Source organism: Letharia lupina (genome assembly GCF_014066315.1).
Source record: "Letharia lupina isolate WasteWater1 chromosome Unknown contig_11, whole genome shotgun sequence".
Taxonomy (NCBI): Eukaryota; Fungi; Ascomycota; class Lecanoromycetes; order Lecanorales; family Parmeliaceae; genus Letharia; species Letharia lupina.
Window position 1 is genome coordinate 737,624 of NW_023502980.1, and position 24,361 is coordinate 761,984.

The 24,361-nt window shown below is 51.7% G+C and overlaps 9 protein-coding genes across 9 annotated transcripts; 2 read left to right on the forward strand and 7 right to left on the reverse strand.

Annotated features, from left to right (window-relative positions):
* Positions 1–2,394: 2,394 nt before the first annotated feature.
* HO133_000786 (uncharacterized protein) lies at positions 2,395–3,265 on the reverse strand (the record flags this gene model as incomplete). Its single annotated transcript, XM_037291722.1, has 2 exons — positions 2,395–3,126; positions 3,236–3,265. 2 exons carry the CDS (start codon positions 3,263–3,265, stop codon positions 2,395–2,397), a joined length of 762 nt encoding a protein of 253 aa, XP_037152084.1.
* Positions 3,266–4,963: 1,698 nt separating this feature from the next.
* On the forward strand, positions 4,964–5,741 carry HO133_000787 (uncharacterized protein; the record flags this gene model as incomplete). The annotated part of the gene is made up of 2 exons (XM_037291723.1): positions 4,964–4,991; positions 5,260–5,741. The coding sequence occupies 2 exons, from the start codon at positions 4,964–4,966 to the stop codon at positions 5,739–5,741; spliced, it is 510 nt and encodes a 169-aa protein (XP_037152085.1).
* A 1,476-nt stretch (positions 5,742–7,217) lies between these two features.
* HO133_000788 (uncharacterized protein) lies at positions 7,218–7,630 on the reverse strand (the record flags this gene model as incomplete). The annotated part of the gene is made up of 2 exons (XM_037291724.1): positions 7,218–7,409; positions 7,523–7,630. 2 exons carry the CDS (start codon positions 7,628–7,630, stop codon positions 7,218–7,220), a joined length of 300 nt encoding a protein of 99 aa, XP_037152086.1.
* Positions 7,631–8,362: 732 nt separating this feature from the next.
* HO133_000789 (uncharacterized protein) lies at positions 8,363–9,008 on the reverse strand (the record flags this gene model as incomplete). The annotated part of the gene is made up of 2 exons (XM_037291725.1): positions 8,363–8,658; positions 8,837–9,008. The coding sequence occupies 2 exons, from the start codon at positions 9,006–9,008 to the stop codon at positions 8,363–8,365; spliced, it is 468 nt and encodes a 155-aa protein (XP_037152087.1).
* Positions 9,009–13,097: 4,089 nt separating this feature from the next.
* On the reverse strand, positions 13,098–14,318 carry HO133_000790 (uncharacterized protein; the record flags this gene model as incomplete). Its single annotated transcript, XM_037291726.1, has 3 exons — positions 13,098–13,994; positions 14,063–14,161; positions 14,217–14,318. 3 exons carry the CDS (start codon positions 14,316–14,318, stop codon positions 13,098–13,100), a joined length of 1,098 nt encoding a protein of 365 aa, XP_037152088.1.
* Positions 14,319–15,073: 755 nt separating this feature from the next.
* On the reverse strand, positions 15,074–16,128 carry HO133_000791 (uncharacterized protein; the record flags this gene model as incomplete). The annotated part of the gene is given in 4 exon segments (XM_037291727.1): positions 15,074–15,524; positions 15,541–15,671; positions 15,725–15,937; positions 15,994–16,128. The coding sequence occupies 4 exon segments, from the start codon at positions 16,126–16,128 to the stop codon at positions 15,074–15,076; spliced, it is 930 nt and encodes a 309-aa protein (XP_037152089.1).
* Positions 16,129–16,679: 551 nt separating this feature from the next.
* On the reverse strand, positions 16,680–19,118 carry HO133_000792 (uncharacterized protein; the record flags this gene model as incomplete). Its single annotated transcript, XM_037291728.1, has 5 exons — positions 16,680–18,047; positions 18,099–18,398; positions 18,473–18,842; positions 18,886–18,909; positions 18,967–19,118. 5 exons carry the CDS (start codon positions 19,116–19,118, stop codon positions 16,680–16,682), a joined length of 2,214 nt encoding a protein of 737 aa, XP_037152090.1.
* A 1,382-nt stretch (positions 19,119–20,500) lies between these two features.
* HO133_000793 (uncharacterized protein) lies at positions 20,501–22,622 on the reverse strand (the record flags this gene model as incomplete). The annotated part of the gene is made up of 2 exons (XM_037291729.1): positions 20,501–20,843; positions 20,905–22,622. 2 exons carry the CDS (start codon positions 22,620–22,622, stop codon positions 20,501–20,503), a joined length of 2,061 nt encoding a protein of 686 aa, XP_037152091.1.
* A 505-nt stretch (positions 22,623–23,127) lies between these two features.
* Positions 23,128–24,314, forward strand: HO133_000794 (uncharacterized protein; the record flags this gene model as incomplete). Its single annotated transcript, XM_037291730.1, has 5 exons — positions 23,128–23,521; positions 23,580–23,766; positions 23,822–23,931; positions 23,981–24,093; positions 24,153–24,314. The coding sequence occupies 5 exons, from the start codon at positions 23,128–23,130 to the stop codon at positions 24,312–24,314; spliced, it is 966 nt and encodes a 321-aa protein (XP_037152092.1).
* Positions 24,315–24,361: the final 47 nt, after the last annotated feature.

Below are 24,361 nucleotides of genomic sequence, written 5' to 3' on the forward strand. Positions count from 1 at the left end.
AGCGTCCATATTTTCCACCGCTGGATTCCTGACAATCAAAACCTCTGCTGACCTGGTCAAGAAACCACTGCTCACCAGGAAAAAGCACAGAACCCCCCCCCCCTTCCAAACCATCCCGCATCTAAGTGATAGTATATACTCCATTACCAACCCGGTACCAGAGGTGCTAGACGCACTTCAAGTCAACCACACTTCCCAGTCCCAAAAAGTCCTCCCTCACAATACTCTCACGCTGACAACCTCCCCCCCCCCATCCTCCCTCCACCGGCCCCGACCACAACCATGCTGTGCTGCGCTATGCTGAACTAGAACACAAGATAAGAAAACGTCCACCTACCAAAGACAGCCACGGCAGCTTTATCAGACGATCGATCTAAACCACCCCGTCATCACCAACCATCGTCCTCGACCTCTCCGATCCGTCTTGGAGTGTACGTAGCAAGGTAGAACAATAAGTAGGCTTCGCACACGCAGCACAGCCGGCCTCGCCTTTTCAAACACAAAAACAGCTATCAAGTATACAGGAAAACCCACATAAACAAAACATCTTACAAGCGAGATGCCGGTGTTTCCGTCGACGACGTTGCATGTCGTCACGGGTCCTCCGTCATGACCCACCTAGACTTGTCGGTCGCGCCGAGTTCGTCGCTGTGTTCGTGAGCGTCCGGACTCGCGGGTGCGCACCCCTGGTTTGTGACTGAGGATCTTGCAGCGAGGTGAATGATGGGCTGCTGCGCGCAGCCGTGCTCGGGTTTGATGATTTGATTGATTTATTTGATTGGTTAGTTAATTGGTGAGTTGGTTAGGTGAGAAGGGGGGGTTAGCGAGCGGGTGGGGTTCTGTGATTAGATGCGTGCGTGCGTGCATGCATGCAGTGTTTTTGTTGTTGGAGTTGTTGAGGGTGGAGGAAGGATGGAAGGATGGAAGGAAGGAAGGAAGGAAGGGTGGATGGAGGGAAGGGGATCAAGTGGTGTGTAGAGTAGGATACAATCGTATGTCTTCCAGTGGGTCCGTGATATTATCATCGCTATTGACGGTATTCAAGCTGGTATATAAAATTCCACCTCACACAACATGAAGCCTGCCGACCACAACGCGATCGACGATGATTCTCTCCTCCATCAACGTCCCAAAAACTGGCTTCGGCTCTTTTCTTTCCCCGCTGCCCGGCATTCCTCGTCTGAAGATACGAAAGTGATCAGATACAAAGGTATCTGCAAATCTGGCACAGAATCGAAGATAGATATAGTATGACTTGACAAGACCGAATGGGCCGCACTTTTGCGCAGCTAGCTCCCCGCCGTTGTCCCCTCCATCAGCCGTTATGCCGTCGCGAAAGGTGTTTGTAACATCTCGGCGAAAACGGGGCGTATCGCTTCGACGCTTCTGACGCACTTTTCCCTTTCACAGCCCCCTGTACGGGGGTTTTAGTTTCAGATCATGTGTCATGAGCGCCCAATTGTGTGTGAGACGGACGTAGGATACGTCTGAGCGAGGATTTGCTTTCCGCGCTGCGATTTTGTTTCCCAGCGCTTGTTGTACATGCTAGCCCTCTGAAGGACATTGATGGTAGATCGGAGATAGGTTGAGAAGTAGTAACACATTGTTTCAAAGAGCTACTGATACAGTGTCATGCGAAAATGTAATACAATGTCATGAGAAAGTCGTGTAAACTTAGTAGACAGTGCACAAGTCCAAAGCCTCGCAATTTCCTGTTAAGAGAGGATCCAAACACCCAGTACTCCCTGATCACAATATCCAATGCTATCGTTGATGGCCGACATCACGCCCTCAATCCCCATGATCACACTGCGTATTTGGCGAGCACTTTGTTTCCAAAGCTTCAGCCGATGTTGATGGCTACACTGCGCTTGCCTCTTGCAACATAATGGACCAACCAATGTTCTCTGTATAGTATATATATTAACGAGGGTAATGTCTCGTTTTTGTCGATGTGCTCTTGAAAGGCTATGCTCGTACGACATAGCATGCTTGTGGTCTTTTGTTATTGCTTCTGGGTGATAGCCATGAGAGCAAGCAGTGTGAAGCGAAGCGCCGAAAAGCCACAACAAAGGTGCGCGCGTATTCTGGGAGTTGCTCCGTCCGGTGTTAGACCAATGACGCAATTGGGGGTGCTGGCACGTTGAATGCCAAGACGTTGCATTCGCTTCGTAATCCCGGGATGCTCACTTGTAGAGGCCAGACTGGTAGTGGAGACATTTTGATGATCGAGTCCTAGTATCTGGCTGTGTGATTGAGAGAGACAGGACGGGGGTTGGCGATTGCTCCGATGAGCAGGCTCTTCTTCCATCTTATCACCTTATGCAATGTATAATCATCTCATCGAGTCCCTGGGTGCTCATGATGATGGAGACTTGATGACAAAGCGAGCATTCAACGTGTCGCAGACGCCGGTCTCGCAATCTTCCTAGCTAAACCAATCCACGACCGTGGAGCAGAATTGGCGTCTCCATTTAAGTCCTCCACAGCGCTATGAAAGCTGTTGGTGCTCGATGAAATGTTCCTCGAATGAGCAGCTTGCCTATCCACAGACAGAGATCTTGATCTCGGGTCTATCGCGGTCGAGTTCTGCGACCGCAAAGCTGGAGTGCCCGCAGTACGTGGTCTATCTTTCCCTGCTGGATTCGAGAATAAAGACGGAGGAGCGAGCTCCGCCGGATCCAGCATCGGGACGGAGTTCATGGCTTCCTGGAACAATGGTGAAAATCTCTCCTCGTCTCGTAGGATTGATGGCGGCTGGGGAAGTGGCTCTCGTCGTTGTTGCTCGAGGAGACGTTCAAGCTGGACCTGGACGGGAGTCATAGGCGGTGTGAGGTCATGATGAGACCGAATGGTAGGAGACGGTTCAGAGCGGGTGCAATTCCTCGGTATGTAAGTTGGTGTGTAAGCTGGCGGCGCTGGTTGCGGTTCATGACTCGAGATGACATCTCGCTGCATCTCACCAGCGATAAGCCACATCTGTTCCTCTGGCATCCAGACCATTGCAGAAGCCGTACTGAGGCTTCGAGAGTTCGACTGTGGAGCTGACAGGGTGAGTTGGGGAGCTGGCGAAGTTGGGTTTCGCCGTTGCAATATGGTATTCTCTTGGTAAGCTGAAAAGCCGACCTGGGGAGTTGGCGAGGTCAGATTGCGTCGTCGAGGTAAGTTTGTGTTCTGGGTAGGAGGCTGGTCATTGCTTCTGGCCCTCTTGATCTTGTTAATTATACAATGAGACTCGATGTCGCAACGCTTTGGTGTCGGACATCTTGGTGTCGGGCACATTCGTCGTCGAGGAAGAGGTGGGAGGGGTTTTGATGAGTAGTCTCTCGGCAGAGGTCGACTGGAATTCCTCAGAGGATAGGCATCTGGTTGAAAACTATGCTGTTGCCCAGGTGCATCGGGTAAAGCGAAATGGCGGTCAAAATTTGGTGAAGTTGCGAAGAGTGACAGATCGACCAATTCTTCGGTGCCAGCCATGTTGATACTTGCCAAGTGTAAAGGCCAATGGCAATTGTTATGTAAGTGAGGGCAGCGACGGCAGCGACGGCAAGGTTGGAGACGTATCTCAAATATAGATGGAAGGATTAAGGGCGCAAGCAACCCCAAAAGAGGGAATGCGAATCCTGAGTTAGAGTAAGGTAATACAAACTACCGGCCTCATAAGGTGGGTGTGGGATCTGGTGGAGCGCTCGGCGCCAGGTACCCGCCCAAAGGGGCGGAGTTCTTTTTGCAGATAATCAGTAAGCTATTTCAACATGCTTTGGCATGTATTGCGCCTCTCGGCCGCAGAGAAGATGCAGACTTGGCCAGGGTACAAGGAAACTTAATGGTACGTAAAGACCAAGGCAAATTATATGGTGTGGTTCAGTGATAAGGATTGTAGTTGATCAACATACTGATAATGAATGTAGTAATAATGTATGACGGTATGGATCTTCTATATATTAGTCCCTTACTTCGGCTGATCAATCTCAGCATATCTCAATTCCAACCAAAGGATAGATCTCGGCTCATGTCATCTTAGATTTTATGTTTGTATGCTTGCTCTATCATTTACGCACACTTCTCGTACTTTCAATGTAATTTACTCTCACCAGGGATAACCGCTGCGAGCTGCAGTCTTCACCTACGTGATCAATCATAATCATTTGTTGGTGTATAGGATTCTCGTGGCATGAGGGGCTGTGCAATAATTAGAAGAAGGTGAGATGATGAAGGCTGTGTTCGAGGTTCGATGTTGGTGTTCCGGCAGTGAAACCATGTCTCTAAGACCTAAGTCCGTTAGGGGCCGCATCCCTGGGTGACTAAGCCTAAGCGAGCCTGATGGGGGGGTGGGGTGGGGAACGGGGGACGGGATGCTCGGCCTCCTTCTGGGCGGGCTTCTGGGCGGTCTCCACCAATCAGCAAATCACTTTAAAAAGTAAACCTTACCTTACTCGTACTTCATAAGTAAGTAGCTGTGTTCGCTGTCTACATTACCTTATGGCAGATAACGTGCCACAACAAAGTAATTTGCTGGACGTGCTTCGACAAGGCTGAGCCTCTATCACGCAGGATGCCCCCAAAGTCATCATGCCGTTGGGATGCGAGTTGTCCATTGGCCCACTGCCACTTCCATCACAGCTAGCCAGCCTCATTTCCTTTCATCCGTTCCTTCCATCCTTCTACAACGCACCGAAAACACTTCGTATTGCTCATCGCTTTGAGATTACAAGAAGAAAACAGTGTTGGCACCGGAGCAGCTCCTCTTTGGTTTTAAAATAATTGAATTCGTCTTCTCTGTGCCATGGCTGTTGCTGATCGATCGTGAATTTTCTCCCATACCGTATCCTTTTTCGCACGGGATTCCTGTACCCTTTTCTCAATCGTCTTTGGTTGGCAGCGTGCTCCTGAGACTCTCCGCTACGATTGGAGTCGCCTTTGCGTCGCGAGTCGCATACATCCAACACCAAAAGCAGCCGCCATGGAGGCGACGCGACCTTCAAGTGAAGGTAATGAGTTCTTTTCCCTCTACAATTTCTGCAGAGCCTTTAGGCCCATCCCTCATTTTTACTTTGACACCTTGATCCATCAATATGCACCAATTCAATGCAGCGTGTTTGCTTCTCCTATACGCAATGCAATCTGCCTCGCTCGTACTAGCCAACACCAACATACCAAGATCCAACCCCATTAATCAGGGCACACCACAAATTCTCCCACCAGCCAATCTAATCCAACCTCAAAAAAACCAAACTGGTCGGCTTACATGGGGAACAGACCACGACATCGGCTCCAATCTCACCATCTACATCTCCCTCGGAGACCCTTGCCCCCCTCAATCCCTCTATGATCTCCTCATCCTAGCCAAGGAGCAAGTCCGCGACCGCGCCGTCCTCTTCGGTCCCACGACTCGCGTCCCCCATCGCAAAGCGAACCCAGAGCTCACGCAAACAACCCACGCAGGGCTCGAATACTTCATCGAACCGGGCCGGGTTTTGAACCCCCGGCATCCGGGCCTCGAGTGGGGAGAGTTCGAAGTATTGACCTCCTGGCTGTACGAGTACCTCTGGATACTGTTCAATCATCGGTATTGTAACTATGTGCTGTATAGGAAGAACGTGACGACGGGCATGGAGCTGAATCTGGCTTTCGGGGAGATAAAGCCCCTTGAGACCACGGTGGCGGTCGACACCACTTCGAGCGGCACTGCGAGGCTGCCTGCAGAGTCGTTGTCGCAGGGTAGCGTTGATACTATCTGATCCGCAAGGCAAATCCAGCCCGCATCTTTCTTTTCTCACAACTAGACGGCGCATATAACAAGTGCTTGCTCCTTTCGCAACCTTACCAATACGGATCTCTCCCTTGCTATGAGAAAACCCCGAGTGGGCGGGAGAAACGCTACCGTACCTGCTTACTAGCTAGCTGTCAAATTGGCAGATCCTAAGGAAGCCGCCCTGATTGCGATCCACCCCGAGCTCGAAAATCAAGCTACACCACCTTCCCAGCTCGCTCTCCCATGTATTTCCCTTTCCACACACGACCCTACCTACCCGTTCTCTGAAGATCTCCGCTTTCCTCTCCACCCCACCGTACTAGTACGTCTGACAGTGTGATCTCCGAAGTCGCCTTTTCTTACACCTTCCTCTTCTCCTCTGCTACGCATCGCATTGCATTGCATTGCATTCCCGCCATCCATTCTGCTGCAAGCTCCACCACCTCCGCCAACCGTAGTGACCCCAAACCCAGACAAGGCCCCACGCCGCTCCCGCCCTGACGCCGCGCCACTGTCCTCAGTACCCATCAACAAGAAGCAACGAGACCCCCCCTCCCCGGTCAACGAAGCACGCACGTGGCACTGCGGTAGCGGCTGTCGGATGCCCCAAAGCTGTAGACGTAAGTGCAAAGGAAGAAGGAAAGGAAGGAAGATCCGTCCGTCCGTCCGTCTGTCTATCCGTCTCATCAACCATCACATCACGACCACGGGGCCGTTCGGTAGCTGAAACCCAGACAGACAGACAGACAGACAGACAGACAGACAGACAGACAGACAGACTTTAATTGGAGTGGGTCATCCCGACACTGCTCCGGCAAAGCACGCACGAACGGATCCAGACCTGCACCGTTCGCGGCGCATGGTCACGGCGATTCGCGTTCGAGAGGACTACATTCTGAAAGGGGACGTGGGGGGCAAGGGGCAAATTTCCTGATACGCATAGTACGTACGTACGTATATGGCCACTGTTCCGTCATCGTCATCGTTGTTCGTTGTCCTTGCTGTGTTCCTGTCCTCGTTCCCGATCCCGATCCCCCCCTTTCCGGCGGATATCGTGCCGCAAGCGAGCGAGTCTGCCGATACGAACGCACGCACGCACGCACGCACGAGGTTGGTTGATGATGTATTTATTTATTTATTTATTCCTTCATTGGATCCCGTGACGAGGGTTGTGTTTCCTCGTGCGAGGACAGAGACTGGCGAGCCGTTTAGAAGAATTAGAGAAAAAGAAAATGATATCAATCGCACGGAATGTCATTCATTCGTAGAGAGCGGCGCCAGCTGCGTGATAACGAGAGTCAACCCAGCGGCAACGGGGTCATCAATCCCATGATAGAGAATGCTTCATCGCACGCACAGCTATCCCTACGCTCCATCTCCATCTCCATCACAGCCAACTCGAGGTGCAACAAAAAGAAAGGCATCGCTACGACCACGCCCACTTGCACCCACTCCGCCTCCACTAACCCCCCTCCTCCGCCTCAAAGACGTCCGGAGCGGCCTCGAGTTCCTCCGCGAGCATGCGCTCCAGCCTGACGACTTCCTGTTTCGTCTTCATGACCTGCTCTTCGAGCTGGCGCTTGACGCCGGCCTCCGACGCCGCGGTCTGGTCGACGTGGTGCTCCACGTCCCGGAGGGCGGTTTTGATGGTTTGCTGGAGACGGTCGGGTCAACGTGTGTGTGTGTGTGGGTGAGGGAAGGAAGGGAGGGGGGAAAGAAGGGAAATGGAAAGAGAAAATCGGGGGCGGGGGCGGGGTGACGACTTACGACGACCTCGAGCGTCTCCTTGAGGCTCTTGGACGGGCCCTGGTGTTCCTCCGTCGTTTGCCTTTCCGGCTCGAGGAAGGTGACCTTGTTCAACTTTTTCAAAGACATGGTCGCCAACGGGGGGGGGTTTTTTTCGCCGAGGAAATGTGAATAGAGACGTTGTTGGTCTGTGAGATGTGAACGACAAACAACAACAACAACGGCAGCAAAGGCGAAAAAAAGAAGGCGTCGGGGGGCCCTTTTTGTATCCCTCGAAACACGGGGGGAACATTCTCATGGATGGTGGGGGGAAACACGTGGCGGGTTGAGACGGAGCCAAGGGGTGGATTCGAAGCAAACATTGAAAACTCGACATGGCGATTCGATCCCATCTTCGGCACGCTTTTTCGACAGGCGCATACGAGAGCCATCCGGGAAGCCTCCCTCCACGTGCACATGCGTTGGCCCATTCTCCCTCGAGGAGCCAAATCCACATCCCGAGCCGTCAGAGATCCAGCTGTTCCCTGCGAACTGGACTTTCTAGGCATGGAGCTGCCAGAAACCAGGTCAGGATGACGACAGTTGGAGAAGGTAGACCTGTCGGTCCATTGATGCGCTGTCCGGCTTCAGATCGGTGGCCACATCAAAGAATGCTGATACCCGATTGGCACCAAGCCCTGCGAATGAAGGTGTCGCATTTCATAGCATCAAACAGGACGACAAGGGGACCCGACGGGAGAATGCTCCTTTACCCCTTTTCTCTAGAGATCTCCGGACGATATCTACGATTCCGTCATCGATGCTTCGAGTTTTCATCCTTGGTATCCCGCCGTGGAAATTGGAACCATTCGATGGCATTCATCACCACGCTGGGGGGGGACTTAGTTTGCGCCGTTCCGTTGCGGAAGCTTCACACAAGTCGAAGTGCCCATCCTTCTCCGCTCGTCCCCAAACGGAACATCCGTCATTACCCTTGACGTCGACGTTCGCTCGGCCCTCAACCATGATCCCAACAACATCGTAATGGCCACGGATCGCTGCTCGCATCATCGCCGTCCGGCCCGAATCGCCAAGGGCTCCAGAACCGGCTCTTTCCGTGTCAGCGCCGCTGTCCAGCAACAGCTCCACTGTACCCAGATTTGCGTGACGGCATGCGTCTGTGAGCGGCGTCCAACCATGGTCATGCCAGTCAGTCATACTCGGCGCTGCGATATTGACTCCACACTGCCGCTCTAAGCCGCTCGGCACAAAACGTGTAGTTCAGATGATCTCTCGTCGCAATGTATACGGGGTTAAGTTTTTGCCGTGGTAACATGTTTGCGATATAAGTCCAACCGCGAGCACATACTTCCGCCGATGGCCTGCTTCCATCCCTGTTGAGGGTATGGGCATTCGCTTTGGCTTCTAAGAGAACCCGAGCTGTCTCACGGTGGCCGTTTCTGACTGCCGGAAGCAGAGCTGTGTCCCCATCACGGTCCCGCACCTCCGTGACGGCTCCTTGGTCCATGAGGAAGCGAACAGTTACGTCGTGAACTCCGCTACTGGCCTGGCTTGAAGAACAGTCCGGCCCACATCATCCTGAGCCTGAGCATATCTTTGCTTTCGCGTTGAGAGGCCGGGAAAGCCTTTTTGATTCTTCCATCCGCTGCAGCGTGATTGAGAGCCGCGTTTCTAGCTTTGCCAACAACATCGGCCGATGCACCAGCCTCAATGTAACGTCTGCAACACCGAAATGATCATTGCATAATGCTTTCAACAAAGTAGTATGAACTTTGGTAATGTCTTTTGGCGGTTGTATTTGGTTGTACTTTATTAATATCTCAACGATCGCCAGCTTGCCTTGAGATGCAGTTTTAATTTACGAGGTGTAACCATTTTCGTCATGAGCTTCGGGATATTGCCCCATACAACAAAAACTGATCGAAAACTTTGGCACTGTCCTTGGCACTTGCCTGCGTTGAAGCGGTATATTTGTGAATATTCGTTGCCTCTATCTTCGCACCGTAGTCCAACCCAAGGCATACCGTAGTTACATATCCCAATCTGGAGAGCCGGATCAAGACTGTCTCCTGGGATATCGGATCAAGCCTTTCCACATCAACACCGTGTGTTAGAATTCAAGTAATAAAATGATCCATCGTACATCCCACAGCAAGCTCGCCGTCATCCTCGTCCTTTAACTTGTCGGCCCCTTGGGATAATAGGAGCCAGATAATGGGAACGTGGTTATTGCTGGCAGCGCAGTGTGATGCGGTCTTTGAATTGGCGCCGTCATTATTGATTGATGCGCCTATCTCACAAAGATGCTTGTATGCTTTGAGATGGCCAGCACTTGCAGCAAGATGAAGTAGTGTCTCTCTATCGGCATCGCGAGCTCTAACATCTATTCCCTGAGTCGGTAACAACTGCCGCAGACTCCGTATATCTTTTGACTGCGCGGTCTTGTCCGGGAAGACAGCAGTCTAACCTCAATAATTTTCCTTTTAGGTCCGCAATCTTGGAGCGCTGGATGCTGCGAGGATCGTCGATCTTGATCGAGAATCATCCGGAAGCATTAGGGAGATACTACTCACTTGGCGCTTCTGGCGACGATTGTACACTCAAACGCTTGCAAGACCCTTGACTGCCTGCTGGCTGGTCGAAATTGGCATCAGTCTTTAGAAAGCGCTCTAGCAACAGCAGTCTTGGTTGGTCAAACCGTTCATCCAATATTATAGCATGGTTCATCAGTGTCTCTAGGATCTGCCCCAGCGATGCGATCGAGCTTGTTGGATTGAGGGATAGAGCGTGCCCTAAATAGAATATTGTTCCGGACTATGAGTGCTCAGCTGACGGACTTGGAGTGTGCCTTGGGTGATGGAGGGTGGGGGGAAGACTGCATGGCCTAAAGTTAAAGAGACAAGGATGTGAGTGTCCATCTCCTCCCGGTAGCTCTTCCAGCTCTGGACTAAATTGTCGATCTCATCTTTCTTCCACGCCGTCTCGAGGACTTATCTGATGTTAGCCCATTCTCGATGCTTTGCCTCGTCTTGGCTTCAGCAAGTCCCATTTCCCCCAAAGGTTGCCCGCAATCTCGTTGCACGCAAACGTAGATTGTCGGTGATGATGGTTCTCTGGGAGCAAAGGTCTATCTCCATGCTGATTGGTAGGGCGGGAGAGAGGAAAGGTTAGTCTCTCATGAGGCATTTTTTTCTTCACAGATGGATGTTGTCGCCTATGGCGCCTTGAGCGTTTCGGTAGATCTGGCGGCCTTGGATTACAGTTGTCGAGTCGAAAACTAAAGTAGCTAAAAGTAAGTAAAGTCAAAGAAGGAGTGAAGCTAGCAGCTACGTTAAGCCTAAGGTACTTTTAATGCACTTGACGGGATCTAAAATATGACTAAAAAGTACCTTTACCTTAGGTACTTTTTACAAAGTGCAGGGTCGGTAATTGACTTTTGAATTATCTTACTTACTTTAGTTATGGATGACACTTTGACTTTGGAGACTCTTCGACTCGTGTTCTGACTGCTATCTGTGCAACTGTGGAGCAATTTCGAATATCTGTGTGAGAAAAAGTTAAAACGTGAAAAAGCTAAAAAAACACTCGTACTAAAGTACATTAAGTGCTTTTCTTTAGCCTTGCTCCTTCTTGCTCGGGTCATGTCGGTCTCGCAAGTGAAGAGGGAGCCGCTACCGAGACTGACTAACCTCGTTAGGCTTAAATCCCGAGTCTCAACCTGCCTTCGCTTTACACTGCTTCCTGCGCCTTCCGAGTTGAATGACGAGCAGATCAAGAAAAGAACAGAAAAGAAAATGAAAATGAAAATGAAAATGAAAATGAAAATGAAAATGAAAATGAAAATGAAAATGAAAAGAAAATGAATAAAAGAAAAGAAAAGAAGAGAAAAACAAAAACAAAAAGAAAAGAAAAGAAATCAAACCATGGGGCCGGGTCTGTCAAGAATTAAGCTTTGTCCGCCCGCATGTCAGGAACGAAGTCAATCCCCACCATGATCACCATCGCTTTGGCGTCCCCTGTGGCTGCATGCCCGCGGTAGCTACCTTAGTCCTCCTCTTGCCATCTTAGTCTGCACGCCCGAAACCACCATCGTAGCCCCCCCTCGAATCCCCTCTGTACCTACTTTGCCCGAGCGAACCAGCCCACCTGAGCAAGCCGCTTCAGTCTGACCGTCGGCTCCGAAAGACACACCAAACCGTCAGAAGGCGCGAGAGAAGAGACCGACACCGATATCCCCCTTCTCCCCCGCCAGCCAAAACCGTTCGATACCTGCCTGCCTGCTCCCTTCGAGGCCTGCCTCTGCCCTTACCTGGCCCCCCCCAACCAACCCCCCGAACCCCTCCGAAAAACTCGGACCTTCTGCCATGGTGGTTTTGATTGGCGACACCGGTCCCCTAGGAGGTCCAATCGGTGCGATGGTGATGGGGTGACCGTGGATTTTTTCTGGCCACCAGAGGCCGTCCGTCCTGCCTTGTCCCCCCCCCCAACGTCCCATATCCATCTTAGCAGAGCGGTCTGGTCTTCTGGAGTACGTGTACCGAAAAGCGACAAAGTGGCGATGAACTACTTCTGAGAAGTCTACTGTACTGTATCCCCCCCTGCCAGCGGCGGACTGGTTGAGCCGTTTTGCTCTTTCGAAACCCTGGGGGATTTCATTTTGGGGTTGTTGGTATCGGCCCTCCATTCGTCGCTTGGTATGAGCCCTAGCTGCGAGCACAAGCATCTCACTTGTCGTAATCTTTCACGAAGGCCAAAAGGGTGTCGTGATGTATCTCGTGCCAGAAGTTGACCAAGAGGGGGGGGAGGGTGGTGATTTGGGGGCGGGTGAAGGTTCGTCGCGACGGCGGGCCGCCTCTGCTTCTCCACCTTAGCTGCCTGCTGCTATATGACAGACCATCTAATCACATAACTAGCTCATAGTGGCGCCTGCAGATACATTGACCGCATCTGCTGTGAAGGTGAATCCTTCTATTTCCATTCGCGGCTTCGTGACCATCGAATGCTGGCTTCGAGGGCGACTCGTATGGGTTTGATATTGTGTTGCCTGGCTGTTATCGATGACGCTGGCAGGGTTAAAGGAGATAGGATGTTCGACTGAGAATGGAGTAAGCGAATAGGAAGAAGAACAACCTTGAATATCGAAGCCCTGAGTGCAGCAGAGGAACTGGGGCAATCGGGTCAGGATCCGTCGACGTGATTGGAGAGGGAAGGGAAGGGAAGGGAAGGGGGATGAAAGATCGCGTGGAGGTGTAGGTGTAAGGTAATAGCACATCGTAAAGATGGCAGGGAAAACAGAGAGCGAGAGAGAGAGTGTAGGCGCAATTAGAATAGACGAAGGGAAGAAAAAAGGGTATTTGAAAAGGATCAGAAACTGGACGGGGTTCATACGCAAGTCAGCAGCGAAGCACGTATTATTTGCTACTTTCCTTTATGTACTCCATCCATATCTCAACCTCGGTATACACTGGTAGGGAATTGTAGCATGGGCACCTAGGAGCGAACATCTGGCATCGTCGTACACATGTTGCAGGCAAGGGGTACCATGGCCTCGTTGCCTTGTTTACGCCAATCGATGCCCGACACCTGTGTCTCCGACTCACATCCCGCCCTGTAAATGCCCGTCGTAGCGGCCCACCCCATTGCGTAGCCCCATCTTATCATTGTAGCGCACACCCTTCGCCGTCGGCATCTTCCTCGTCTCCAAAACAGGTGTCTTCAAATGTCCCTTTTCCAATGCGCTCTTGATATTCTCGCAAACCAGCACCTCCATCTTCCGCTGCGTCTCCAATGTCCCCGTGCCCACATGCGGCAAGAGAACGCAGTTCTCATTTTCAATCAGCTCGGGATGGATCTTCGGCTCATGCTCATGCACGTCCAAACCCGCACCCCACACTTTCCCACTCTCCAAAGCCTCAACGAGCGCATCTTCGTTGACAATGGGACCTCGGGCAGTGTTGATGAGAACGACGCCGTCTTTCATCGTGGCAAATTGATCTCGTGAGATCATCCCACGTGTGCTGGCGTTGAGGGGAAGATGAACGCTGATGATGTCGCTTGTTCTGAGCAACTCTTCGAAGCTCACGTATTTTGCTCCCACGGGGTTCTGCGATGCAGGCACACGGGACCGATTGTGGTATTGAATGCGCATGCCAAATGGTACCGCGCGCCGGGCGACTGCTGTCCCAATGCCACCCATTCCCAGTATACCCAATGTTTTCCCCTCGGGCTCGTGCGTCAAGCACATGCGTCCGCGCCATTTGCCTGCTCGTAGGGCGGTGGTGGGTATGTGGATTCTGCGAAGCGCACCGATTATGAGGAAGAGGGTCGTGTCGGCTGTGGATGCGTCGACGGCACCGGGGGTGTTTGAGACGGAAATGCCACGGGTTGCGCAGGCGGAGGCGTCGATTGAGTCGTAGCCGGCGCCATTGTGGGAGACGAATCTTAGGCTGGAGGGGAGGACGTCGATGAGTTCTTGGTCGAAGCGGCCAGTCATCTGGGGAGCAATGTGTCGTCAGCTTCGGGTAGGAGAATTGGTCTCTGGCCTCATGACTGGGGACTCGCCTGAGTTGAATCATACGTTCGGGAGATTGCTACTACCCCATCATAGACACCCGCTTTACAATCGATGAGGAATCGATCCCTGGTACCCTCATTGACTTGCTGCACCAGCCCCTTGTCAGCGCTCTGCCAATTGTGTCTCCCAAATTCGTCTTACACGTAGTTCCGCAAGCGCTCCCAAGTCATTCCACTCTGCTTGGGCGAGAATCACCTCGCCCAGAAGCAGAACAATGGGCTTCTTACCCTCCCACAGCAGCATCTTGAATGCAGCAGCGAAAAGGTGGTCGACCACATAAGAGGAAAAGGAGTGTTGGGTTTGCCCCTTCCGATTGCGCAGGAGAAGAAGGGCGCGTGATGAATCGCCTGTTCATGTTGCGCTGCCTGTGCATGTTAAATACCCGAACCCAGAAGCCCAGTCTGGCCCCGATAGAGAGGTTAGTGTTGTGACTGGTTTCCAAAAATCAGGATCGAAGCCCAGCGACAACGGAGACACCTGAAAGGGCAGTCATTCGCTGATGCTCTCCCGGCAATTGCTGGCAACGCATCGAACCGTGGGGGTGTAGCCGTTAGCCAAGGACGCCCAAGTGTTCATGCCGCGTCCAAAGTGGGCTGTAGTGGATGGGGCTTCGTAGACTGATTGGGGGGAGTTGATGGTGGGCAAGAAGAGCTGACTGACCATCCGGACCCTAAAGTGGGGCGCTTGTCCGGGGAGCTCTGACTTTGAAGATCGGCGGCACGGCGGCCCTAAGGAGTGCTAAGTAAGATTCGGCAATACTCGTGCCAATATGACTGACCCATCATGATGGGATTATACAACTTTGCGACGGCTCATCCGCTTCCCCCCCGCTGTAAAAGAAAAGAGAAAATCCCAGAAATGCATGAACTACAAGTTGACGTCTGTCAGACCCTGGACCCAACAAGTGGGCGCCGATGGCGTTGATGGCCATGCCTGGGTCTGGACCCCCAAACTTTCTGACGCCTTCAGCCGCAGCCCATCCACCATCTTCCTTCATCTCACCGTCCCATCCACCCTCCATCCACCACTAAGCACTCGCCCGACACGTATTGAGAAGCTGCACTTGCCAGGAACAGGACAGGTCCCTTAAAATCCTTAGGTGTCCCCCATCTTCCGGCCGGGATCCTACCCAGGATGCTCTTCGCCCGCTTTTCGTCCTCCATCAACGCCGTATTCATCTCCGTAGCCACGTACCCAGGGGCAATTGCATTGACTGAAATGCCTTTCTCTGCCCATTCGTTTGATAGAGCTTTGGTGAGCTGTGATACACCTCCTTTGGAGGCTGCGTAGGCTGGGACTGTCATCCCTCCTCTGCCATATTTCCTTGTAGTCAGCATTTCCTCTTGGACTTCGTTCAAGGGCGTAGAAGTCAGACGGATTGTTGGGAACCCCAAGGTTCGAAACGAAATCCCGGGGCTCTCATCTGTGTTCGATTCAGGAGATAATAGGCTGGAGAAAGACCCACTGAAAAGATAGGAGGGAGGCGACGTTGATTATGCTTCCTCGACGGCCTGCAACATTGGGTTCCTGCCCAAGCATGTGGGCACCGACATCGCGGCAGAGGGTAAATACTGTAGTCAGATTGACTTGAAGGATCTGTAGATGTGGTTCAGCCTTTAGGGAAATGAGGTCAAAGCGTACTTACCCACCTCGTTCCACTCCCGGCTGGGAAATTCATGACTCGGATGTCTTCTCTGGACGCCAGCACAGTTCAACAGGATGTCAATCCTATGGCCGTCATGTAAAATAGCAGGAACAAGGGCCGCGACGCTTTCTTCTGAAGAAAGATCAGCCTCGTAGATGCCGGCTTTCCGATCCAGCTTCTCAATAGCAGTCTTGGTCTCCGTGTGGGTGGTATTGCGCTGTAAAAAGTTAAGAAGGAAGTTCGATGCGGACTCGGCTTACGGTGACTATGCACTTGGACCAGGAGAATATCTGCGCCCGCTTCAGCCAGAGCTAGCGCCATGGCTTGTCCGATCCCTCGGGTGCCGCCCGTGACCAGGGCGGTCTGTCCCTCGAGCGAAAACATTGACGGTAGCGCCGAGGACGTCATGCCGTTCAACCGTTTGCAATTGATGGCAGTTTAAACTGTGAAGAAAGGTTAAGGATGTAGGGTGGAGCAAAGCTGCACGGCCGAGGAGATACGTGACGTGCTCCCTCCCGTGGGAAGAGTGAAGCAAACATCTTGGTGGCGTCGAGGCCAACGTTCACATTCTCATGGTTCCAAAAAACTCCAGAAGATTGGCTGTTTGCACATTTATCACGTAAATCTGTGTGGTTATAATTAATTTTCGACGACCATATTTCCTTACTAACTACCAATCTGCTATGGCCAAGCCACGATGCAGAACGCGAAGCCCATGATGCTAGATCGAACCCTACCGTAGGCCTACTGTTACCCAGGTATTGACCCAATCGAGATGCCACCATCCTTGATATCAGCAATATGCAAGCCCCACAAGCAAAGATCTAGCAGAGATATAAATGCAACGTCGGAGCTAGCCTCCACCCCGTCCGCCATATGCAGCCCTGTGGCGATAAGAAGCAAATATTTGAACAAGATTCGCATCTCCAACTTCTCTCCCTGCATCATGATTTCGTTCCTCAGGAAACCATGACAAATTGTCCATAACCCGGCACGCCCCCACAAGTCACATAGATCACATACGGCCCTGGCTGTGCAAGATTTCGATTTGGTGGCATCGTAGCGGTCAGTTTTTGGCCCGTCGCACCAGCCACGTAACCAGTGGTGTCAAGGAACAGCATGCGGTGATTCATGTGCAAGCTATGCGTCACATAACCCCCATGATACAGCACGACCGCACAAGCCGTGTTCCCGCCAGGCGCTGTAAATGAGACTGCGAATTCACTGCCGTCTGCTGTAAGGGTGGTGGAGGACAGGATGATATCTGTTGGGCGGGTGGGATTGTTTTGCAAGTAGGGAGGCGTGTAGATCTCCACACGGAACTCTGTCACGTAGTCTTCCGACGGGGTTTGGTTGGGGACTGGGGTTAGAACCGGCTGTTGGACTGGGTTCGAGCCGGCAACCATGAGAGTACCGTCGAGCAGGAGAAGAGCCACAGAGTGATACAGACGTGCAATTGTGGACTTGGCACCGGTCGAAAAGCGTGAACCCACGGGCTTGGAAGGATCATAGATTAGAGCTTCGAGGGTTGGGTCAGTGGCCAGACCGAATCCTTGGGCTCCTTGACCGCAACCATTGACCCAGACGACAGTTCCGTCGGGAAGCAGAGTGCCTTCTACCATACCTCGGCCTTCGGGCATTGACTCCATCTCCCACGTAGGATTGGTTGACAGGGGCTGAATGACACCGCAGCTGGGGTCTGTTGGACTTGTAATATCTTGATAAGCTCCTCCACCGCAGACCACGATCTCGGGTGCCCATCCATTCGAGCTTGATAATGGGAGAAGCACACTGCCACCTGTGTTTGGATACGTGCGGAATTCTCCTTCCAGATCTGGGAGGATAGTGACAGTCTGGTTACCGGCCACGTTAAAGATCTCAGCAGACTTAGAGACGAAGATGAACAAGTTGCCATTGTTCAAGAGGTGGACAAACGGATACATGTAGTAAGGCTGATTCTTCTCTAAGATAGCCAACGGAATGCTTTCACCGCTCGAAAAGCCGTCGGCATTCAAAATCTCGTAAGTCGGGTTATTGTTGGCAGGAACTGTAGGGTCAAGTCCATTGAGGCTTCCAGAAGCCACGAATATACTGCTATCGGGCATGGTCTGTGCTGTGGCATACCATCTCGCACTCGACAACTTGTTGCCAGGCTCGGCCCAATTTGCTCCATTCAAACTTGCATCAGTCGCAGAGCGCGTGAGATATCGAATGGCTGTGAACCCATCTCCAACGGTGGGATCAATGAAACTGAGAGGTGCATTGCCACCGAGGGACACCCAACGTCCATCAGCTAGGAAAGCGCCGCCGGAGCAGAAAGCATTGGTCTGAATGTGCGGTTAGCCACCATGATGTTGATCAAGGGTGATTGTACCCACGTAGTACTGAAGCCCTACAGCTTTATTCGTTTCAGGGTCATATTCTGCGGAGTAGGCATATTGGCCGTCAGGAAGCTTAAGCTGAGTGTAATTTTCCACCTTGTCAAGGAAAATCACTCGCCCGTTCGGCATCAGACCTGCATGCATAGCTGGCACGCCGGATTCACCAACAATATTGAAGAAACCTGCATTCGGAGACGCGGGAGCAGGAGATGGGCCTGGTGCAGGGACTTCGGCAGGACCTGAGCACGGCCCGCTTTGACATCCACTGCCGCAATGAGCAGTTGTGTTCCCACAGAACTAGAAAATGTTAGCGATAGAGCAATGAGAACGGCAGACTTGAGCAGTTACCCCGTAAAGAGAACAACAAGGACCGTTTGGCCAGTCACCACAAACGGTGTTCCCATTCCCAGCGCCACAAGTACCATCAGTAGTATCACCGCCATTTGCAGGCGCACTCGAAGGCGAGCCCAGCACAGGCTCTTGGGTACCTGACGCCGCTGCAGCCGTAGTGGACGTTCCAGTGTCGCCCCCAGTACCACCGGCAGCGCCATCACATCCACTTTGGCAGCCATCCCCACAATAAACAGTGGTGTTACCACACCATCCGTACTGGGAGCAGCAAGTTCCGTGATAGTTGGCGGCGTCAGGATCGCAAAGGAGGCCACCGTGCGATGGTCCACAGCTGCCGTCAGTAGAATAAGCTCGAGGAACAAGGTCTTGAAGGGAACGAGGTTTGTAGTGCTGCATCAGCTTATGAGCATCGTGTCTGAAGAACTCTGGAGACGAATGGAGAGGCGCTTTGACGCAGCTGCAACAAGTCAGTACCACGGCTGGCATGCCATGCGACTGTTGGTAGATAGCTCACGTCATATCATCGGCGCAGGACATGCCGCTCAAACATGCAACCGAGCCAGGAAGAGAAGCGTCACAGGATAAGTCAACTTTGTAATTGACGGGGATATTGGCCATGACTTGCCGGAGGCAGAGGCCGATCGAGAGGGCAAGTGACGTCTTCATAGTGAATGACCTTTTGTTCTTTTGGATGTGCGGTTTGATGGCAGATTATCAAGGTGAAGGTGAAGATGTAGAATGATTGTCAATTGGAAGTGAACATGAATTATAAGGTCCGAACGAAACACCTCGGTCTACTTTACTCCGAATTTTGGCCAAGTATCGGCAATGTGGTATCAGATCTGGTCGCTCGTCCTCGAGGTAATTATTACTTTATAGTCCCTCGTGGCCGGGTAAGATCCGGATTTGGAACGGATGTGAATTAGATACTACCTCGTTCCCTTCCAAAGAGCAAATCAAGATCCCCTTTCGATGCAGCAGGTAGAATCTCAATCAAACGAGTGTCGGCTTCTCAAATGATATAGTACCGCCTAGGTCTCAATTTCTTGCAAAGAGCGGATGGTGACCAAAGATGCCAAAAGTGAGGAAAAGGAACGGATCATACCTACATAAGTAAAAAGGATAGCTCAACCTCCTAAGGTATCATTAAGTGCATCTTCATTACTGGCTCGACTGGATAGAGATTGCCATGGGCAACACATGCTCCCACACATTGATTCAGTGGCTATTTTGTGCTCACCGCTTCCCTGTTTTTTGGCGCGGCTGCATGCACTCGAGAAAAGCCCGCCGTGGCAAATACGAGGGGGTGCAGATTTCAACGTCCAATAGGCGTTTACCTGAATCATCGTTTAGCCTATAGATGCGTGTTCGCGCTCCTCTCGAATGCACAGGCATGTCGCATCTAACGGCATCTGCTGCCGCGCGACTGAAATAGCTTCGTAGCGAGACTTGGAATTGCTCCTTCAAGTCAACAGCATGTCTGTCTAAAGGTTTCAATTACGTACGTTAGAGTGTGACCGTTATGATTCAACGCTCCGTGCCGGCCTCCTTTTGCGCTGATTTTGGGGACGGCATCGCATGCTGTATCGTGCGCTTCACATCAGGCTTGAGTGCCTCAGGAACGAGAATGCCCTGCATGCATCTCCATCATTCGGAGCAGGGTTCTCCACAAATGATCTACAGCGTATGACGTCCTGCAGCAGTGCATGAACGAATCAGCGTGCTGAGGTACCTGGGCTCCCAAGGTTGCAGGAGAAGAGATCAAAGTAAGTGATGCTGGGAAACCTGCCGTAATCAACCAATCAACCGCTTGGAATACGCCGATCCCTATTTTTAGCTCACAGAGCCTTGTAACGGGTCGCTTGAGACGCTGATTGCATCGTCGCTCTTCATGCCCCCTTGATGCAGGCCTCTATTTACACTACTGCGTATCTACTCATGTGCTCGAATAGGCTGGCCATTGATTCGGCTCAAGATTGTTGCTGTGGCAAAATTACCATCCTTTCGGACCAATTCAAACATCCCGTCTATGTACACCCCAACATGATTTAGTTTCTATCCCCACTCCCAAGCCTCCAAGCTCTCAGAGGCAGCGCCTGCAATTTCAACGCGGCAGGCCTGATATATAACGCAAATGTAATCGCACCAACGATCACGCAAACAACATTGGTGATGTAGTATCCATCTCGCAAGATATCGCATGTGCCGCCACCGTCGAGACAGCGGTGCTTCTCTACTTCGGCGACGCAGTTGAAGGAGGATGTAATGAGGCCGCCCTTGAGATCTTTTTCTAGGGGAGGAGAGGTGGGTGGGTGGCAAGTTGCGACGGTGAAATAGTCGACGAATTTGAGGATGAAGAAGCGGGGGAATGTACCGCCCAGGTTCGAGACACTGACATGAATGTTAGAAGGTGGTTCTGAAAAGATGGCATAAGGAGAGGGTGGGAACGTACGTTGCGAGCAGGGTCATATAGGTGCCGCCAATGGCTGGATCGGCGATCTTTGCATGGAAAGCTGAGATGGCGACGAACATGACTGTGCTCGTGAAAGTGGAGAAGATGTGTGAGGCGATTACCGTGAGCAAATACCAAGGCTGTACGCCGTCGGCGGGGAAAATCATGACGACCAGTTGGGCTAGGCAAGCTGCGGCAAGGCGGCCAATGAAGGCCCAGCACCAGACGTGGATTGGGGGATTGGAGGTGGACCAGCGGCCAGCGTAGTAGCCTAGACTGATTTCGAAAGGGAAGTCAATAAGGACTGTGAGAGCCATGTCTTCTTGACTGAACCCCTTGTCGATGAGCTTGAGGTTTGTGACGGCATCGTTGGCTTGGAAGCCAATTTTGGCGATGAGATGGATTATGATGATGCTTTGTATATTCCTGAGTTTAAGGACGCCGAGCATGCTTTTATAGACTTCGAGGATGCCGTCCCTTTCTTTGGTTTTGTCTTCTTTTTTCAGGATGGCGAGACCGAGGGTTACGAGCAGGTAGCCCCAGCCCCAGAAGGTGAGGTAGCCGCCTAAGGTCATGACGCCTTCAGTGCTGGGCGTAGAGCGGAACCAGCGATTGGCGAAGTGAGGGGAGTTGAAGGCAAGGAAGACGGTGTAGGAGAGGAAGTGGCCAGCAGTAAGACCGACAGTTTGCGCGGTGGAAGCGTAGGAGAGGTTTTGGGGGGATAGCAGTGTGAGAGCCCACCCATCGACGGCAATATCTTGTGTCGCGCACAGGAAGACCAGGAAGAACCACCACCATGTAAATGACCACACGCCTGAGCCATCGCTTGCACCGGCAGCAACCATCATTTCTTTGACCCTCCCCCCAAGATATATCATCCCTATACCTGAGCACACCTGAATAGGCATGATCCAACTTTTTCTCCTTCCCAGCCTCGGACTCCATACTGCATCCACAATTGGACTCCATAGTAGCTTCAACGAATATGGGTACGACGCCAATGTGAAGACCCCTATTTGTCCGTACGAGAGATGTTGTTTTAGAAGAAAAGGCACAGATCCAGAAGCCAATCCCATGGGTATCCCTTGTAGAAAGTATAGAAGCACTAAGAGTAGGAAATTCCGTCTATCTTGTCGCGGCAGGTCAAAGAAACTTGAATTCGGATTCGGCGTTATGGGTGTCTGTGGTGGCTCGTTGTCGAGGGTGAAGCTCTCCCTGCTCATAAGATGGGCGGTTTGCGAGGCTGCGGTTGGGGACTCGAGGGACGGGTGCTTCCGCCGCATCTCGAGGTGAGAATCCATATTCCCGTTGGTGTGGCCGTTCTGGCCACCCGACGACGTCGACGAGGGCTGGTCTGGCTCTTGGAGAGAAGGCTTCTGAGATTTGCGTCCCATTTGAGAGTCGTCTGAGTCTAAGTCGAAGTTCGATGGGGAAGTCAATGCTCGAGCTTCTTCGCCGTCAAGATTGGCTGTTGAGATAGGTTGCGGAAGTCTTCGGGAGCTCGATCCTGTGCGTGTGTCTGTTCCCTGCTCTTCACTATTGACCTGGGAGATCTGGCGGCTTGGTTCAGTGAGATCTGGCTCTCGGAAAGATGGTCTGAGCAGCTCTAGTTCTATGTTATTGTGCGACTGGTGAAATGGTAAAGTAGTAAGTTCCTGTTCCTGGACCTCCGGTTGTAGGATGTTGTAGAGAAGAGTATCGCCTGATGGAGTAGGCATTCACGTAGCCAGAGAGATAACCTTTTCGAGCCAGCTCGAAAAGACTCGTGTCTTAGTCATAGCATCTAAAACGGACGGTGAGTGGAGCAAAGGGGCTCTCCAATGCCGTCACAGACAAGGTTAATGGCGGATAAGTAGTTGTGGACACGATTCTTTTTCCTTCATCACATGACTTCGCGATGCCAAGAAACTAAACGCGCTTACCCTATCGAGAATGGTTACATGTAAGTAAGAACCTCTTATCTCATATAGTCTCCACCTTGTACACATACATCAGCCTGAATGATCTACATATGTTCGAGGTCTACAGACCCTGCCAAACTGACATTACGACGCCCAGTTGCAATCCAAGTGCTACTTGCCAACGCAAAGTGACTCCAGAATAGTGACTGCAATCTTTACCCGTAACCAACTTCACGCTAGGAGTTACCCGCTACTTCAGGTGTCCAAGTCAATCACTCTCACAGCTAAAAATCAACTCTCATTCGCTATCAAGGGATGAACCATGGATCACTTTCAAGGCATCACTGCTCAGATCATTTCGAACGGACAGGTCCTGGACTTTTACGATGATCCTGACGCACCTGAAATTCCAGAGAGTCGTGCGCGCCACCACTACGTTGAAGCGGTAGCTGGGTCCACTTTTCAGGTGAAAGTGAACCTGACACCCCAATTCAACTCCTACAGAATGAAGGCTGAGGATGCTGTCAAAATCTCGGTCGTACCTGATGGTAACATTGGCGGCGGCGGGCGGGCAGTTAAATATACCAAGAAACTTCTTCAGGAGAGTTTCTCACGGGTGTATCGCTGCAGTCATACTTTCACGGGTCCCAAGCACTTCTGCAAAGAGATTGGACAATGGATGCGGAGTGACTATTCCTTTGGCAATCTCGTTTTAAGTATACTATGTCTTTCAGTCTCGATTAAATATCACAGTTAGTCTGACGCGACCCCTAGAAGAGACCCCAGATCCTGGGTTTTCCGTCAAACAAGCTGAGGACCTCGGCAAAATACAAATTACTATCCAACGCGTCAAGATGGAAAAGCGCCAAGTGGCGTACGTCCCGAGTACGATACCTATTGAAACGATAAACGAGGTTCCAGAGAAAGCATTGAAAGGACGGTCCATTGAGACTACCGTCAGGTAAGGCGGGCCAGGGAAACCTCTACGGTGTTGACACTGAGAAGACCTAATTTAGATTGGCAAATGCCCGTCCTACTTCGGCTTCCGTTCATTCTCACATTTCTAAAAGCATCAGTGGGGAAGCGGGAAAGCCTGTGGTATTCAACATATACTACAGATCAAGACGTAGGTATCATCTCTTGGGTTGTAAGATGCCCAATCCTGATCTTCAAAGGTGCCTTGCAGATGATTGGATGCATTCCACGAAGCCCTTCCCCGGAATCCCAATCCCCCGATGATGATGCCACCGCTCCCGAACATGTACTCCAAGAAGTGCGAGACCTCCGCGTGAGTACAATGTCTGAGCTTCGAATCGAACGGGAACTGATACGGCTACCCTTGTACAGGCTCGGCTTGCTCTCTTAGAACGTGGCCTCAACGTCAAGTCCGAATCGTCGAGTGCTGCCACGGGAGTCAAAAGGGAACGCGAGGAAGAAGGCAACAAAGGGTCCCGTCAAAGACGTCGGACTACCGTCAAGATCGAGCATGTCGATCTTACTGACGACTAGATCGCGTTCGAGAGAGTTGCATCCATATGATATGATACAACGTGAAC